Genomic DNA, 15945 nt, shown 5'->3' with positions numbered 1-15945 from the left:
GGAACACTGAAGTACTGTCTCATCTTCTTTTAGCAAGATCAGCAATCCTTTTTCTCTGGGTCCTGCATGTACAGATCATATAGTTACCATCACGAAGTTCAGGCAAGAGCAATTTCTTAGCCAAAGTGCTAGCCTTGTCACACTGAAGGGCAAATGCCATAGCAAGTTTCTTCAAGGACCATCAACCTCTTTAAGTAGATTGTTGCTGCCACAAACAGACACATATCATTATCAAGAAAAGTTTAAGCTCTGCAAACATTTTAAATTCTATATTCTATAGGTCTTTGAAGTGTTGAAGATTGTCTATCTAAACGAAATATATTTCTATATATCTAGAAAACTAACTAATAAGACTGAAATTTGATTATTGTAGGTGACAATCTATTAACTGGTATTTCTTAACTATACAATATATTTTTAAATTAGCTGCACAAATACATTATCTAAAACAAAAGCAGAAATACATGTACAAAGTGTAACAAAATCAACCTTAAATTTGTATCAATAGACCAAGATCCATACAAAAGCAAAGTGTTCGTCTTTATATTATATTTCCCTTTAAATGAAAACAAACATTTATAAACAATCATTTGGGAAATTTGGGCCTAGTTTTCTCCAAACTTCTTCCTACTATTCATTGGGAAATGTATTTTTAGGGTTCACAGAGACCTTTCAGGGAATTTGTTCCATCAAAACCCATTAGCCTGAAAGGAATTCACAGGTTCTCATATTGTGTGGAAACAAAAGCAGAACCTCTTTCCAAAGCAACGTAATCTTAGACCCAAATTTTCAATTCAAGATACTTTATGCTGGTTTATTTTAGAAGCCCCCAGAATCAAATGTTTCTCTTCAATCAAAAATTCCAAGGAAAACACAATAATATATATTATCTAGATTGTCTGTGTATATTCCATCGTTATTTGGATTATTTTATTTTTCTTTACTTCTTTAATCTACAACTGTCTATACTCTTTTATATTACTTTTATTGTCTCTTTATAGACTTTGTTTTTTTAAACTATTTCTTTTATAATTCTCTACATTTTTTTCCTTCTAAACCTATGTACATTTTTAAAATACACTATGAGCCATTCAGAGTTTTATTTCTGTCTGTATCTATCTTTAGTGTGTATCTGTAATCATTTTCTGAGCAGAAGCACTTTTTTTAATGTTAAGTAGGCATGGCTAGGACCAATTTCATAGTCCTGCCTGTTTGCTCTGCCAAGTCCAACATGGTGGAATCATGTTCACAGGCTCTGCCAGCCATGCTTACCACCCCAGCTCTAGGGAAACAGTGGGTCTATGTTGCCATTAAGCAATTTGAAGCACTCTGCTTACAAACCCCATTTAAATGCTCCATAACAAGACCTTCCATCAAAAACAGAGCTACTTGTGCTTCCAGTATGAACAAGGATGTTGGCTCTTAAAAGAACCCTGCAGTTTTTGCTGCTAATATTTGTCAGGAAGCCTTCTATTGCAAGAGCCTAGTTGTGACTCTGCTCACCACCAGCAAGCAGAAAAAAATCTGAAAAAAATTGACTACCCAGAAACTGTGCTTGGCTCCCATTTTGTCTAGAAGCCCTATTTTTCTTTAAGTTTTTTAGGACTTATATGGATCCATGCCCCAGAGAGTGGGTGCCATTTTGTAAACAGGGACTGTATAATTGTTTTCTGGCTGCGTACACCCTAATAACCACACTGTAACAATATTAATTACAGTAATTACATCACAGTTGTCCCATTAACTCAGGATTCTTTTTTCTGGTTTTTTTTTTCTTTTTTTTTTTTTTTCTTTTTGAGACAAGGTTTCTCTGTAGTTTTAGAGCATGTCCTGGAACTCACTCTTGTAGACCGAGCTGGCCTCAAGCACACAGAGATATGCCTGCCTCTGATTTCTGAGTGCTGAGATTAAAGGCATGTGCCACCACTGCCTGGCTACCTCAAGATTTTTATTAGCTAACTTTTACATCTTAAATTAACCCATTTGTATTAATCTGTGTATCATCATGAGGCTGTAACCTGCCAGGAAGTTTGTGGCATCCTCTCCTTCTGCAGCTACAAGGTGTCTCCCTGACTCTGTGCGCTCTCTCTCTCTCTCTCTCTCTCTCTCTCTCTCTCTCTCTCTCTCTCTCATGTGTTTCTGTGTGTGGCCATGGGCCAAAGTAGCTTTATTCATTACCCAATAAAACCAACACATATACAGAAGGATCTCCCACATCACTACTATGTGGGTATTAGGATAAATATTTTTAACACAGTTAGGAAATGGCTTGTCAAAATGCACTTAGGGTGCTGTTCTCTTAGAACTATTTCCTCACTAGAGTAGGAAGCTAGGGTTCCACTAGCATGCATGTGTTCCCTTTGTTGAGCAACCTTTATACTCAATAAGTGTGTAACTAACAAGTATGAACCAAAATTGCACCACTGTATATCTCCAAATGCATTTAAGCATATATAAATATAATTGTTAGTTTTTAAGTATAATCCTCTAGAGTTAATTAAAACTAATTTGGGCATAAGCAATGTCAATTTATGATTAGAAAATCACATGAAGCTCTATTATGAAGGGAAATAGATGAGCTCCTTTGGCAGTTGCAATAAAGGGAAGGTAAATTATTTTAATAATGTTAGCTATACAATATTAATACACTGGAAACCATCTAGTAATCATGAAAATGTTATCAGTTTGATAATTATAAAATAATGATGATTTATTTCTGAAATTGCCTCAACATTTCAAGATGTAACATTGTTGACAATCCTGTAGCACAGCATCTTTACAGCTTAGTCAAATGCATTATTCAACCTTTTGATTTATTCCATTGGACATATATCTTTTACCCTTTTTAATTCATAGATCATATTGCTATTTGATGGAATGGAGATAGATCTCCTTAATGGAATGGAGATAGATCATCTTGACTGGGAACCTAATCTTGCTAGCTGTGCTTCATCTATTTTAAACACTTTGAACTCAGTAATGAGTGTACAGCTATACTTAGTCCATAAAAATCTTTGAGAATATTTGAAAAGGAAGTTCTTGATAGAGCTTTGAAAAGGTAGCATTATGTCCCCAATTCTCCTATTTATTCTAATTCAAATTGTGCTTCCTTATTTAAGGGAAAAACTAGTTATGAAGGCCTTAAATAAAATGCCTTCTGAACTCAGGTATGAAGAGACTTGTAACCCTTATGTTATTGTCATACAATAGACATGAAGGATTAGAGCCAACTTGTCAATGTACTTACCATGTTTAATATATAGGCTTCCCTTTTATAAATGAGTCTTCTTATGTCCATATAAAATGAAACATAAATTCTTCAAACACATGTGTTTAATTTGAGAAAAGAGACAACAAACAAAATCAGCTTCTCTTCATATTTTCTACAGTCTTACAGGTCAACATTGTACATACATGACACAAACACACACACATAGGAATATAATCTTAGAAGTGCAATTTTAACAAACAGGAAATATATGTATGAATAATGAAGTTTAGATATCTATACCACAGTCTCCGAAATGCCATTTAGTTTCAGTCACTGCTGTACCTTCTAGATTCTGTGCTATCAGCAATTTAGAATTGTACAATACTGTATATTCAATTGTTGCTTAGATATGGCAAGAGAGAATTTGTTAGATAATGGTATCAAATCACCCTTAGGAAAATCACAATCAGCAATCGATATATACACATGAAAACCTGACAGCCACATTGAGTAATATGATTCATGGTGGAACAGAAACTTTAAGAACAACAATGAGATTTGCTCTCCTGCTCCTGCTGAAGCACCCACATGTCACAGGTGAGAATGCATGTGGCAAATCATATCATTCTGGGAAGATGCTGGCAAGATGCTGCCAGCATCATGTGTGGTGTTATTCAAAAATCTCAGTGTTTAACTTGCAGTTCCACTGGCTGCAAAAGGGAGCATAACTGAGAAAAATGAAAGAACCACAGCTGAAGAAATGTCCATCAAAAATTGTCCTTTGTTTGTGCTTCCTGGCAGGCAGTCTGTTCCAGGCTCCTAAAGCATATATGGAGCTGTGGCTGAATATTGACTTCTTCCCCAAAGTTAGGCTTCTAGAAAAGATGAATTCTTATAGTTACTTTCTTCATTCTGATAAATTTAGTTATGTGGTAAAGAAAATAGAACTCACCTCACCAAAGTTAATAAGTAATCCTAGTATTTTATGCTTTTTCCTGTGAAATTTTACAATCTTTGAAAAAAATCAAGGCTATTTGGACAATTAGAAGTATATTTTCAATGATGTTGAAATTGTTATTTCAAATCAGTATTTGGAAGTTTTACCAGAGTCCATAAAAGTTCTGCTGAACAATATTTTCTTTCATTCATAACATATGTTTTCCTGTCTGGTGGGGTTGGTACACGCCTTTAAGTAATTGTAACTGACAAAAAGGAAAAGTGCAAACTAAAATGAAAAGACATGCGTTAATAAAAATATGTATCAAAAATAAAACCTAACTCTAATATTTGTTATAAGGAATGTTATTAATGTATCTGCAATTCTTTCCACAATGAGTGTCCATATTACTGAGTGTGACAATCTAAGATCTACTATCGAGAAGTGAAAGGATGCATGTGTACATGTGCGCTGACATTATGTGATATGTTTGTGTTCATTATTAATTGATATGCATTTATAAATAGGATGTGGGCTTAATTGAGGTTTTCTTTTTCCATACCAATAATTCAATATTATTTATACTTGAGTATATAAAAAAACAGTTGTTGTTAAAATACAAATGTATTTCTTAGTAGTGTTTGGTGTTGAACCTGCCCACTGATGATTAATGAGATAACTGGGGTAAAACTGTATGAAGACACACACATACCCTGCTACTTTTCTCCTATTTCAACATTTGTCATTGATCCTAACCAGCTAAAGTCCAGGAAGAGATTGAGCGTGTGGTTGGCAGACAACGCAGTCCCTGCTTGCAGGACAGGAAGCAAATGCCCTACACAGATGCCGTGATTCATGAGATTCAGAGATTCATTGATATCGCCCCCAACAACCTACCCCATGAAGTGACCTGCGATGTTAAATTCAGGAACTTCCTCATCCCCAAGGTAAACTTGTTTCTTCTCTACTCTTCTTCTGTGCTAGTGATGCTCCCAGGTCACAGTGTGGTTCCGGTGTCTGAGTCACACTGCTTTTTGGGTTCCTTATGCTGCTTCATAATCAGGAAGGCAGTCCTCCAGCAGGCAGGGACACAGGAGTGATAAGTCCACATTTGCTCTGCCTTTCACATTTGCTTGGATGAAGATTGGGGTTTTACATTTCCACATGTATTTTTCAATTTTCTTTCAAATTCACCCAAGAACATTTTGTGGTTTTTCTCATGAAGAAAAAATTAATGAAAATGTTGAAGGAGGTTGTATCCTGCATTATTCAAAGCAGTAGAAAAAATATATTATACTTTTACCTGTGCTTTGTTTTTTCTCTATAATGATTTGTTTTCACTGGTGAGTTTGGAAATATTTTCTTTGAGTTCCAATGAATAATGAATATTCTTGATATTGTATTTTTAGATAAGGTTGTAAAAATTGATTTAATCCTCATAATGATCTTTCTTTACAAAACTCATATATTTTCCTAGTTGAACAAATGCTTTATCTGAAAATGTATGTAGAATGTAAATTATACTTAATTTTTCCACATAATATTTTATGTATACTTTTATTTTTAATCCTTTTTTCTTCACTATTGCTTATGTTATTATTGAAGTCATTGATGAATTTTAGATAGCATGAAATAAAACTGGGTTTCAATTTCTAACCTCACTGAAATAGAATGTTTTTAAATTTTTATCAGTACACTTAGAATGTGTGAGCAATTAGAGACTAGAAGGGAGTAGGGAAACTCAAAATGTAAATTATGCTTTCAATTCATGATTCATTTAGAGCACAGATGAAATTGACATAAATATGTAATAAAGTTGAGTGAGTGAATAGGTACGACTGATCTAAGGGAACACACATTTCATTTCTGATCAATGTAACTGCAATATCCAACAGTCAAATCAATGTCTTTGGATAATTAAGGAAGTATTTTTGTCTAATTAAGTTGTGGCAAAAGGATATTCCTGAGATATGAATTGTGGTTTTTAGTACTGAGGTCTAGCATAATATAACAACACTCAATTTATGACTCTCTATATAACTAAATAGTAAATAGACTAAAAAGTGGAACAGCAATGATTTATTACCAAAACAAGTGGTGGTAAAGAATTCAAGATAAAACCAGACACACTAAACCTGATACAAAGGAAATACGTATTAGCCTTGAACATACTGGCACAAGAGACAATTTTCTAAACAGGATACTGATAGCTCAGGCACTAAGATTAACGATTAATAAATGGGACCTCATGAAACTGAAAAACTTCTCTAAGACAAAGGACACCCTCAATAGGAGAAAACAGAAGGTTACAGAATGGAAAAAGATTTTCACCTATTCCACATCTAACAGATAGCCAAAATCAAAGATATATAAAGAATTCAAAAAGCTATAAAGAATAAATAAAACAGTCCACTAAAATATAGGACACACGAGTAAACATAATATTCTCAGTATAGGAATCACAAGTAACAGAGCAAACCTTAAATTTTCAAGATCCCTGGCTATCAGGGACATGTAAACAAAAATAATTTTGAGATTACATCTTATACCTGTTAGAATGTCAGATCAACAGCACAAGAGACAGCTCATGCAAGAATGTGGAGCATTAGTGAAGCTTCTAAATTGATAGTGGGGGCACAAACTTTTAAATACACTACAGAAATTAATATGCATGCTTCTGTGAATATTGTTAATCAGTCTACCTCAAGAACCAAAATTTCCACTGATAGTCAAATATTCAAAGATGATCGATCCTACCGAAACTACACTTGCACAACTATGTTCATAGAAGTTTTGTTTATAAGATCCATTAACAGTAAAAAATGTAAGTTGCCCCTAATTTAAGAATCCATACAAAAAGTGTGGTCTGTTTACCTAGTAGAGTATTATCAGTTGCTATAAATATTATATTATAAAATTTGCAAACAAAAGGATGCAACTAAAAAAATCATCCCAAGTAAGGTAACCCAGGCTCAGAGAAGACAAACATGGTATTTGCTCAATTATAAATTGATAGCAGCTATTAATTAATGGATAACTGTTAATCCACAGACCCAGAGAGGCAAAATAACAAGGAGGGCTCAAGGGGCAATACATGGATCAACCTGGGAAGAATAGTAGAATAGATTTGGTGGGTTCTGAAGGCCAATGGGAATGGGAAAAGGAGGGATAATGTGTGTGGGGTGATGGAAGAAGAGTTCATGGGGCAAGATGGTTAAAATTTGGTGGCATTTGTAAATCGTGTTGGAAACCTAGTTCAGGGGAAAATCCCTGGAATCTATAAGTGTGTTCTTAGGACTTTTATTAACAGGGGCTAAGGAGCCTAAACCATCCATCTTCTGTTAGCAGGCAAAGCTTCCAGTGAGGGACTGGAATACAAACTCAGCCACAAAACCTTTAACCAACAATTTGTCCTACCTACTAGATGTTATGGGGTAGTGATAACTCTGAACTTGTGAGAGTGGCCAACCAATGACTTGTCTAATTGAGGCCCATGCCAGGAGAGGAGACCCAAGTCAAATGGTGCCTGGATGGGTGCACAGGAAACAATTAAATGACCCAGAGACCTGGGGTAGAATGAAAAAGAACTGGCAAAAAACAAAAATAAAAATTAATAGATACTCTTTAAAGATAATCAGCTATATAGATCAGTTATCATCAGAGAGACTTCCCCTGGCAGTTGATGTGAACAGATGCAGACTGACAGTGAAACCTTAGGCAGAGTTTTGGAATTCTTGTGGAAGAGGAGGAAGGATGGTAGGAGTCTGAGGAGTCAAGGATGCCAGGAGAACACAGCCCACAGAATTAGCTCAGGAGGGCTACAGGTGCTCACAGAGACCGAAGCAGCATCATGGAGCCTGTATGGATCTGCATGCACTATGTTTTCTGGAAGTAGCTTTGGTTATTTATCTTGGGTTTCTAGTGAAACTCCAAACACTGATGGTGCAGGTATCTTTGGCACTTTTTCTTGTTCTTGGTACCTTTTTCCTGCTATTATGTTTTAATTCCTGCCTCGATATGAATATTTTTGCATAGCTGTATTACACCTTGCTATTCCTTGTTTAGTTGACGTCTCTGTGACGTCTGCCTTTTCTGAAGGGAAACAGAGTGGCAGGGGGTCTGAAAGAGAGGGTTGATTGTGGGACTGGGGGATTGGAAGGAGATGAGGATATAAAATATGAAAGAAGAATAAATAAAAAAGAATTACATTGCTTCCTCTCATGTTTCATCAGTTCTGGTCCCTCGGAAATCAGCATCTCTCCTGCTTGTGTATGTGTGTTTATATACATAGGCAGTACATGTGAGAAGAGACCCTTCCATCGTTGACCTGTAGGAATGCATCTATATCTGAATTCTGTCCATCAGAGAAACCAATTGATGTTTGTGTGTTTAGACTTTGTGTTCCATCATGAATGAGGTCCTATACTATTTACATAGAGTACAGCTCTCCACATGATATCATGACCCTTGTGACTTATATAAAGCAACTGATAAACTAGAGCAGCAGGTTTTGAAACACCCATGTCCAATTGTGCTGGGAATGGGAACAGACTCAAAGGATTAGTACCAAAACCTAAGTGCTGACTTCAAATTCAGAAGAGGCACATTAGCCACATCCCCATGACTGGTCTGAGACTCCTCCCTGTTCCCTGCATGTTCTGTCTGTTGAAATATCCCTGGTCTTCTTTGTACCTACTTTATGAAGCCATGATATCTTTGTAACTTGGTGGCTTTGTGTGAGTTGTTTGCAGGGAACGACCATATTAACATCACTATCATCAGTGTTGTATGACAGCAACGAATTCCCCAATCCAGAGATGTTTGATCCTGGTCATTTTCTGGATGCAAAAGGAAACTTTAAGAAAAGTGACTACTTTATGCCTTTCTCAGCAGGTAATATAACCTCATTTTCATGACTTTGGTGACAAGAGGAACTGTGGGCAATTTTACAGTGACACCTAAGGGAATCATAGAATTGTATTTTGTGCGTGATTAGTACCTATGCATTGTCCTTGACACCTCTTCCCTGCTGGAATCAAATTTGGAGGTTACACTTACTCACACACTTCAATAAAGTAAAGAATGCTAGTAGTTATACAATTTGTAGTCTTCCTTTATATGAACATCTGATGGATACAAAAGACATCATCATAGAGAATAAATGTAACCTAGCCTTTGAACAATCACCATTAAATAAAGACTGCCATAATTTTACTTTTTTTGTTGTCTCACACTTCTCCAGGCTCAGCTATGTAGAAACACATTAAAAAAATATAGAAAAGCTCCGATGGGATGAAGCCCACTCAGGGAAGCAGATGAAAAAGAGGTTGATGTGCTTGGACTTGGGGTTGAGAGAATCACCCATTCCTGACCAAGACAGTTGCTAAGGAGAAATATGAAAAAGTTTACTCTCTAATACTTCAAATATAAAACACAAATATGAATCAACATTGTAATTTACGACTCTATCTGACACAAAGGACATAAATGAAAGACAAAACCAAAAATTAATATCATTTTACAATCTCACTCTTATTGTTTGAGTTTAAATATGCATACAATGACACACCTATATTTCAACCAATCATCAAATGCCTTTAATTCTTGCACTGCACTATTCTCTCTTATTACAACTTCATATACGTTCTTTTTTATACATTACTTCCATTCGTCTTTCTTTTTCCACCCCTTTTCATATTCTTTTTTAATTCATTGGATTTTAAAAAAATTAAAAACTAAAAAAAATACCAATCCAAGTACCCATTCTCTCCCCTCCTCCCATTCCCCCCACAAACCCTATCACCTCACCCCCAACCAATCTTCAGAAAGGGCATGGCACATTGCCTTGTGGAAGGTCCAAGGCCCTCCTTACTATATTTAGCCTGAGCAATGTATACATCCAAAGAGAATAGGATACCAAAAAGCCAGTACATGCAGTAGGGATAAATCTTAGTGCCACTGCCAGTGACCCCCTCAGTCTTCCCCAGCTATGCAACACGTTCTTAAAGCTCCAAGTGCACTATGTCCTGCTGGTGTGCTTAAGTTTAGTGACATGCTCTGAAGCATGAATAACCTACAGGTGGCCAAATTGATGATTGAAAACTGGATCTACCCTTGAGTAGCCTCTAGCTGCCTGTATCTCTTCATTAGAGTGGAGACTTTGAGCATATTCCCAGTCCTGGCTGGAATTTTGGGTAATGTTAGCCATTTTTGCAAAGGTGATAAAGGGCTGGGTAAATGAATCAGCAATTAAAAGAACTTGCTTCCTTTGCCATAATCCTGACTCATATGCTAAGCACTAATCCTGGGAAGCTCAGAACCACCTGTGTTCCCAGCTCCAGGAGACCAGGATCCATCCTCTGAACTTCCTAAACAAGTAACTTTGACATATTCATTCACCCACACATTCAAACATGTTTAATTGTTTAAAAGAAAATAGTGAATAGTGTGTGTGTGTGTGTGTGTGTGTGTGTGTGTGTGTGTGTGTGTGTGTGTGTATGTGATGTTTCCTAGGTCTAGGTGTAAGAAATTCCAGGTCACCATGATGTCATGGAATCCTGTAGTTGTGGCAGGAGACTCTATTGGAATCTTTGGGGTCCCTGCTACTCCACCAAGCAGGGTGCTGGTCACAAATATCGCATCTTCACATCTACAGAGCATGTTCTGATATGGAGCTTGACATGGATGATCCTTCATGGATCAAGTGATTTTGACAACAAACTCATAACATGATTGCTTCAACCTCTTTCTTTTTGTGCAGATATCATGCTAATTTTTATTGATATAGCTCTATTGTATAACTTTTTAATTAGAGATAGTGATTCCTGTAACCATTCTTTTATCATTCAGTATACTTTTAGTTATCCTGGCTCTTTTGTGATTCTATGTAAAGCTGAAAATTCTCCTCTCAATTTTCATAAACAATTGTGTTGGGATTTTTATGAGGATGGCATTGAATCTATAGATTGTTTTGATATGGTGTTCGATTTTACTATATTTATCATGCTGACCCTTAAGCAAATGAGAACATTCCATCTTCTGAAATCTTCGTCTATTTCTTCAATGTCTTGAAGTTTTTAGCTTACAAATCTTTCACTTATTTTGTTAGAAATATCCTAAAATTGTTTATTTGTTTGCTCGCTTGTATGTTTTTGGTTTGGTTAGTTTGGGGTTTTTTATGTTTGTTGTTCTTGTTCTCATGGTTTTAGAATATTGCGAAAAGCATTTTTTCATTAATTTCTCTCTAAGTACAATTCTCAGTTGTACATCGAAAACAAGCTGATTTTTCTGTGTTAATTTTTTATCCTGCCACTTTGCTGAAAGAGCCTTTCAGCTGTTGATGGTCCTGGTGTATATTTTAGGGTTTTATAGATATAATCATATCATCTACATGTAAGGACTATTTTTAATTCTTTCTTTCCTATTTGCATTCCATTGTTTTCTTTCCGTTGTCTTATAACTTTAACTAATACTTCAAATATTATATTTAAAAGATATGGAGAAAATGGACATTCCTCTCTTGTTCTTGATTTTAGTAGAAATGCATTAAGATTTTCTGTTTAGGCTGACTTTGTCTATGAACTAACTCTAAGTCACCTTTATTATGTTCACTTCAGTTCCTAATATCCCTAATCTCGTTCAGGACATTTCACAGGAAGGAATATTCTGTTTGGAAAAAAGCCTTCACTAATGAAAAGATCGTTGTGTTATGTTTTAGTTTGTTTATATGGTGGATCAAATTACTTATATATGTATGTTGAATCATTCTTTCATCTCTGAAACAAGCCTATTTTAACACTGTACATAATTTTTTAGGTGTTCTTGCATTTGATGTGCCAGTATTTTATTGAGAATTTTTACATGCATGGTCATGAGGCAAATTGATAAATAATTCTATAATACTTTCTTTCTGTCACCCTTCCTCCTCCTTGTTTTGTTTCATTTGTTTTTGAGACAAGGTTTCTCTGTATAATGGCACTGGTTGTCCTGGAACTTGCTCTGTAAACAAGGCTGGGCTTGAATGTATAAAAATACTGTTACCTCTGCCTACTGAGTGCTGAGAAAAAGCCCTCACCACCCCTACCTGGCTGTAACTCCCTTTTTCAGTTAGGTCTTCATATGGTTTCCATATCAGGGTAATCATGACTTCATAAATATTATTAGGCAATGATCCTTTTGTTTCTATTTGCAAAATAGTTTGGAGTCAATTTTATTTACTATTCTTTGAAACTGATAAATTTCTTCACCGAGTCTATCTGACCCTGGGCTTGTTTTGGCTGACAACTTTTAATTACTATTTCTTTTCCACTATGAGTTATAAGTTTATTTAAATTTCTTATCGTAAACCAGATTTAATTGTTGTAAGTTGTATATATCAAAAATTTATATCTGTCTTTTAGGTTTTCCAATTTAGTTGGATACATATTTTTGAACTGTGCCCTTATTGACATCTGACTTTCCTTAGTGTTTTTTCTTATGCCATTTTCAAATCTACTTTTAGTAAATTAAATTGTTTTCCTTCATCTTTTAGTATATTTGTCAAAGGTTTATAAACTGTATTGTTTTTCCTAACGAGTCAACTCTAACTTTCACTGATTCTTTGTATTGTCTTGTTGTTTTGTTTCTATTTACTCATTTCAGCCTTTAGTTTGATTATTCTTTCCATCTTTACCTCCTGGATATTATTTTTTTTTCATTTTCTTCTAGAGCTTTCAGGTGTGCCATTTAGTTAATGTGTGTACTCTCTGTATCTCTTTCTCTTTCCCAACCTTTCTTTTTCTCCCTTGTTTTGTTTTGTTGGACAATTAGGTCTATGATTTAACCTCTTAGGAGGGACTTCATTGTGGGTCTTAGTTTTCAGTGTTCACTTTTATTCAACTTTAAAAGCATTTTATTTCTCTTTTGACCCATTTTACATTCATTAGTGATTTGCTTAGTTTCCATAAGTTTTTAAACTTTCAATAGTTTCTTTAGGTAGTGGTATTTATCTATAGTTCATGGCAATCAGATAGTTTGGGAGGTCTTCTTTTAACTTTCTTGCATCTGTTGAGAAATGCTTTGAGTCCATGTATGTATTCAGTTTTAGAGAAAGGTTCATAAACTGCTCAGAATAAGGTAGATCATCAATGATTATGTGAAATGATCAGAAAATATCTGCTACGCTAATTTGATTTATTTTGCTACATAACTATATAGCTCATGTGTAGTGAGAAGGCGAGCAGGCCTGCTTTTCGTCCTGCCCAACTCCCACACGACTAGCTTTACACCTGAAATAACAACACACAAACTGTATTCATTTAAACACTGCCTGGCCCATTAACTCTAGCCTCTTACTGGCTAATTCTCATATCTTGATTAACCTATTTCTAATAATCTGTGTACCACCACAAAGTGGTGGCTTACCGGGAAGATTCTAACCACTGTCTTTCTTGGGTAGGAGAAGCATGGCATCTACCTCACTGCCTTCTTCCTCCAAGCATTCTGTTCTGTCTTCCCCACCTACCTATATTCTGACCTATCAGGCCAAGCAGTTTTCTTTATTAACCAATGAAATTAACACATAGACAGAAGACCCACCTACATCACTCATGCATTCCTCTGGTTTGTTTGTCTTTCTGGATAACCTGTCTTCAATAATATATTTATTAAGATCGTATGTTATTTGGGAAAAACATGTACTCCAGTGCCAGCATCCTGTCTCAAGTTCAGAGCCACTTAATGACTAGATAATGATTATACACAATTATCACCAAATAACATGAGCCATCTTTATTTATACATTATCAGAGCTTGTTCTACCAGGATTCTATGAATAGTTTTATTATTGGTTTCTATTATTGACTTCTAAGAAATACATCATAGTCATCATAAAAACCACTTTTAGTCCCTTATCTACTACACAAACACATTTTTTCATCCCTTATACAACCTCAGTCTATGCATAAAGTCTGACATTTTTGCAAGTTTAACTAACTATCTAGCCAAGCACATACTGTTCTTGCAGCACATATGTAAGCTGGCAGCTACTTGCAGTTTAAGAGTTAATGGTTATAGACATGGGTACATTGCTCTAAGGACAACAATATTTGAACCTGAGCAATTCTTTTGTGTCTATAGGAAATACTTTTATATATTTTCCTGACCTTCAAGACGGTGCTATACCTCTCATTCTCTCTATAAAAGACAAACTTTGTCAACACACTCTTCTCCCATTCCACGGTACCCTTCTTCTTCCACCAAGTAATTGCTCCTGTATGTGGTAAAAATTGATTTATCCATCCCAGACTTTGCATTAGATTTTGTCCTCTTGTAGTATACCATATCCTACCATTAATGCTTGGTATCTAGGGAGCTTATTCTCAACAGTTGTTACTGTGTAATTCCCTTTTTTGTGTATTGATAACCTCAACCCTCTTCCCGGAAACGTGAGGTATTAGTTAACGTTCCAGGTGTTGTTTCCTCACATGAACCCATTATTTATGTAATTACCGTTCTGAGTTCCTTTTTTCACAGTGCATTACCATCTACCTTTCCCTGAAAATAATTTAAAAAGCATATCTAGTTAATTTTTACCGCCTCTACTGAGTCAGGAAAGTTTCCAGAATAAGGCATTGCAGTTAATATTTCCAAATAAGAAAACTGAGAACTATTAACACCCTGATGAATCTTAGGGGAAAGCATTTGAGAAAGAATGGAGTTTCTAGAGAAAATTATACATGTGTGACTGCCAAAGTGAAACTAAAAATCACCCAAAGATTCACCAATATAATGAAAGAGAAAAGTGCACACAAGCCTAGCAAATATGTCACTATTCTTCTATGTGCCCAGATCCACTGTTTCCTGACAAGTGACATACCATCTCCACCGGACTTCCTTTGCAGAGACCCATAGGACTTGCTTATATATGCTGATCTGAGACTGAAATACACAGCTCCTGACATGCTATCTTTATTTATTTGCTTAAGCTATTATTGTCCTCTAACCCACCCATACAACTTACCACCCCTCTAATAACTCAGCACCTACATTAGCCTCTTATACTAGTTACAAACATACTGCATCCCACACTCATTCACATACAAGGCATAGTTACCAGTTTTGACTTTTTTCCCCCCACAGGAAAACGAGTGTGTTTAGGAGAAGGTCTGGCCCGCATGGAGCTGTTTCTGTTCCTGACCACCATTTTACAGAACTTCAAGCTGAAATCTCTGGTTCCCCCAAATGAAATCAATGATGCCCCAGTGTACAATGGATTTTCCGTATTACCTCCCCCTTTCAAGCTCTGCTTCATTCCTGTCTAATGAAGATCAGATGCCTGGTTCCTGCTGTGTTCTCTGAAAGCACCTTCAAAGCTTGTATTTAACACTTTCCCAGAAGGCATACAGCATCCTTCCACATTCTCACAGCTTCTGTTCTCTAATTTCCCACGGACATCATCTGGTCTCCATTTTATAGTCTCTGAAGTCATCGTCAAAGATATTTGCCATTTCGTATTCTCTGTAGCACTGTTACTGTCCCTTGTACTCACATGTAGCTAAACCTGTAGTTAACATGGCTCCCACATAAAATGAATAGTGTCCAACTATATAATAATTCACAATCATGTTTCTGGCTCCTGTATGCCCTTGACAATAACATATTAAATTTTTATTTCTGATTTCAACAAACTTTCCATCAGTTTTCATAAGAGATGAAAGAAGAAGGAGTTCCCCAACATCCTGGTGGACTGTATAACAAGAAATTTTCATAATGTAAAGTAGGAATACTGTTGAGATGGCTCAGACAGCAATGTTCTTGT

General features: G+C 35.8%; 1 protein-coding gene across 4 annotated transcripts in view; it reads left to right on the top strand.

Moving 5' to 3' along the window:
* Positions 1–15448, top strand: part of LOC130879169 (cytochrome P450 2C26-like) — a 28427-nt gene extending 12979 nt beyond the window's left edge. For all 4 annotated transcript variants that reach the window (XM_057777354.1, XM_057777355.1, XM_057777351.1 and 1 more), the window contains 4 exons: positions 3667–3808; positions 4908–5095; positions 8900–9041; positions 15267–15448. In XM_057777354.1, the coding sequence (XP_057633337.1) occupies positions 3667–3808; positions 4908–5095; positions 8900–9041; positions 15267–15448 (654 nt within the window). The remainder of the gene's footprint in view (positions 1–3666; positions 3809–4907; positions 5096–8899; positions 9042–15266) is intronic.
* Positions 15449–15945: the final 497 nt, after the last annotated feature.

Source organism: Chionomys nivalis, chromosome 8, assembly GCF_950005125.1.
Source record: "Chionomys nivalis chromosome 8, mChiNiv1.1, whole genome shotgun sequence".
NCBI classification, from domain to species: domain Eukaryota; kingdom Metazoa; phylum Chordata; class Mammalia; order Rodentia; family Cricetidae; genus Chionomys; species Chionomys nivalis.
The sequence above is the reverse complement of the archived record's forward strand: the minus strand, read 5'-3'. Positions and strand labels throughout refer to the sequence as shown.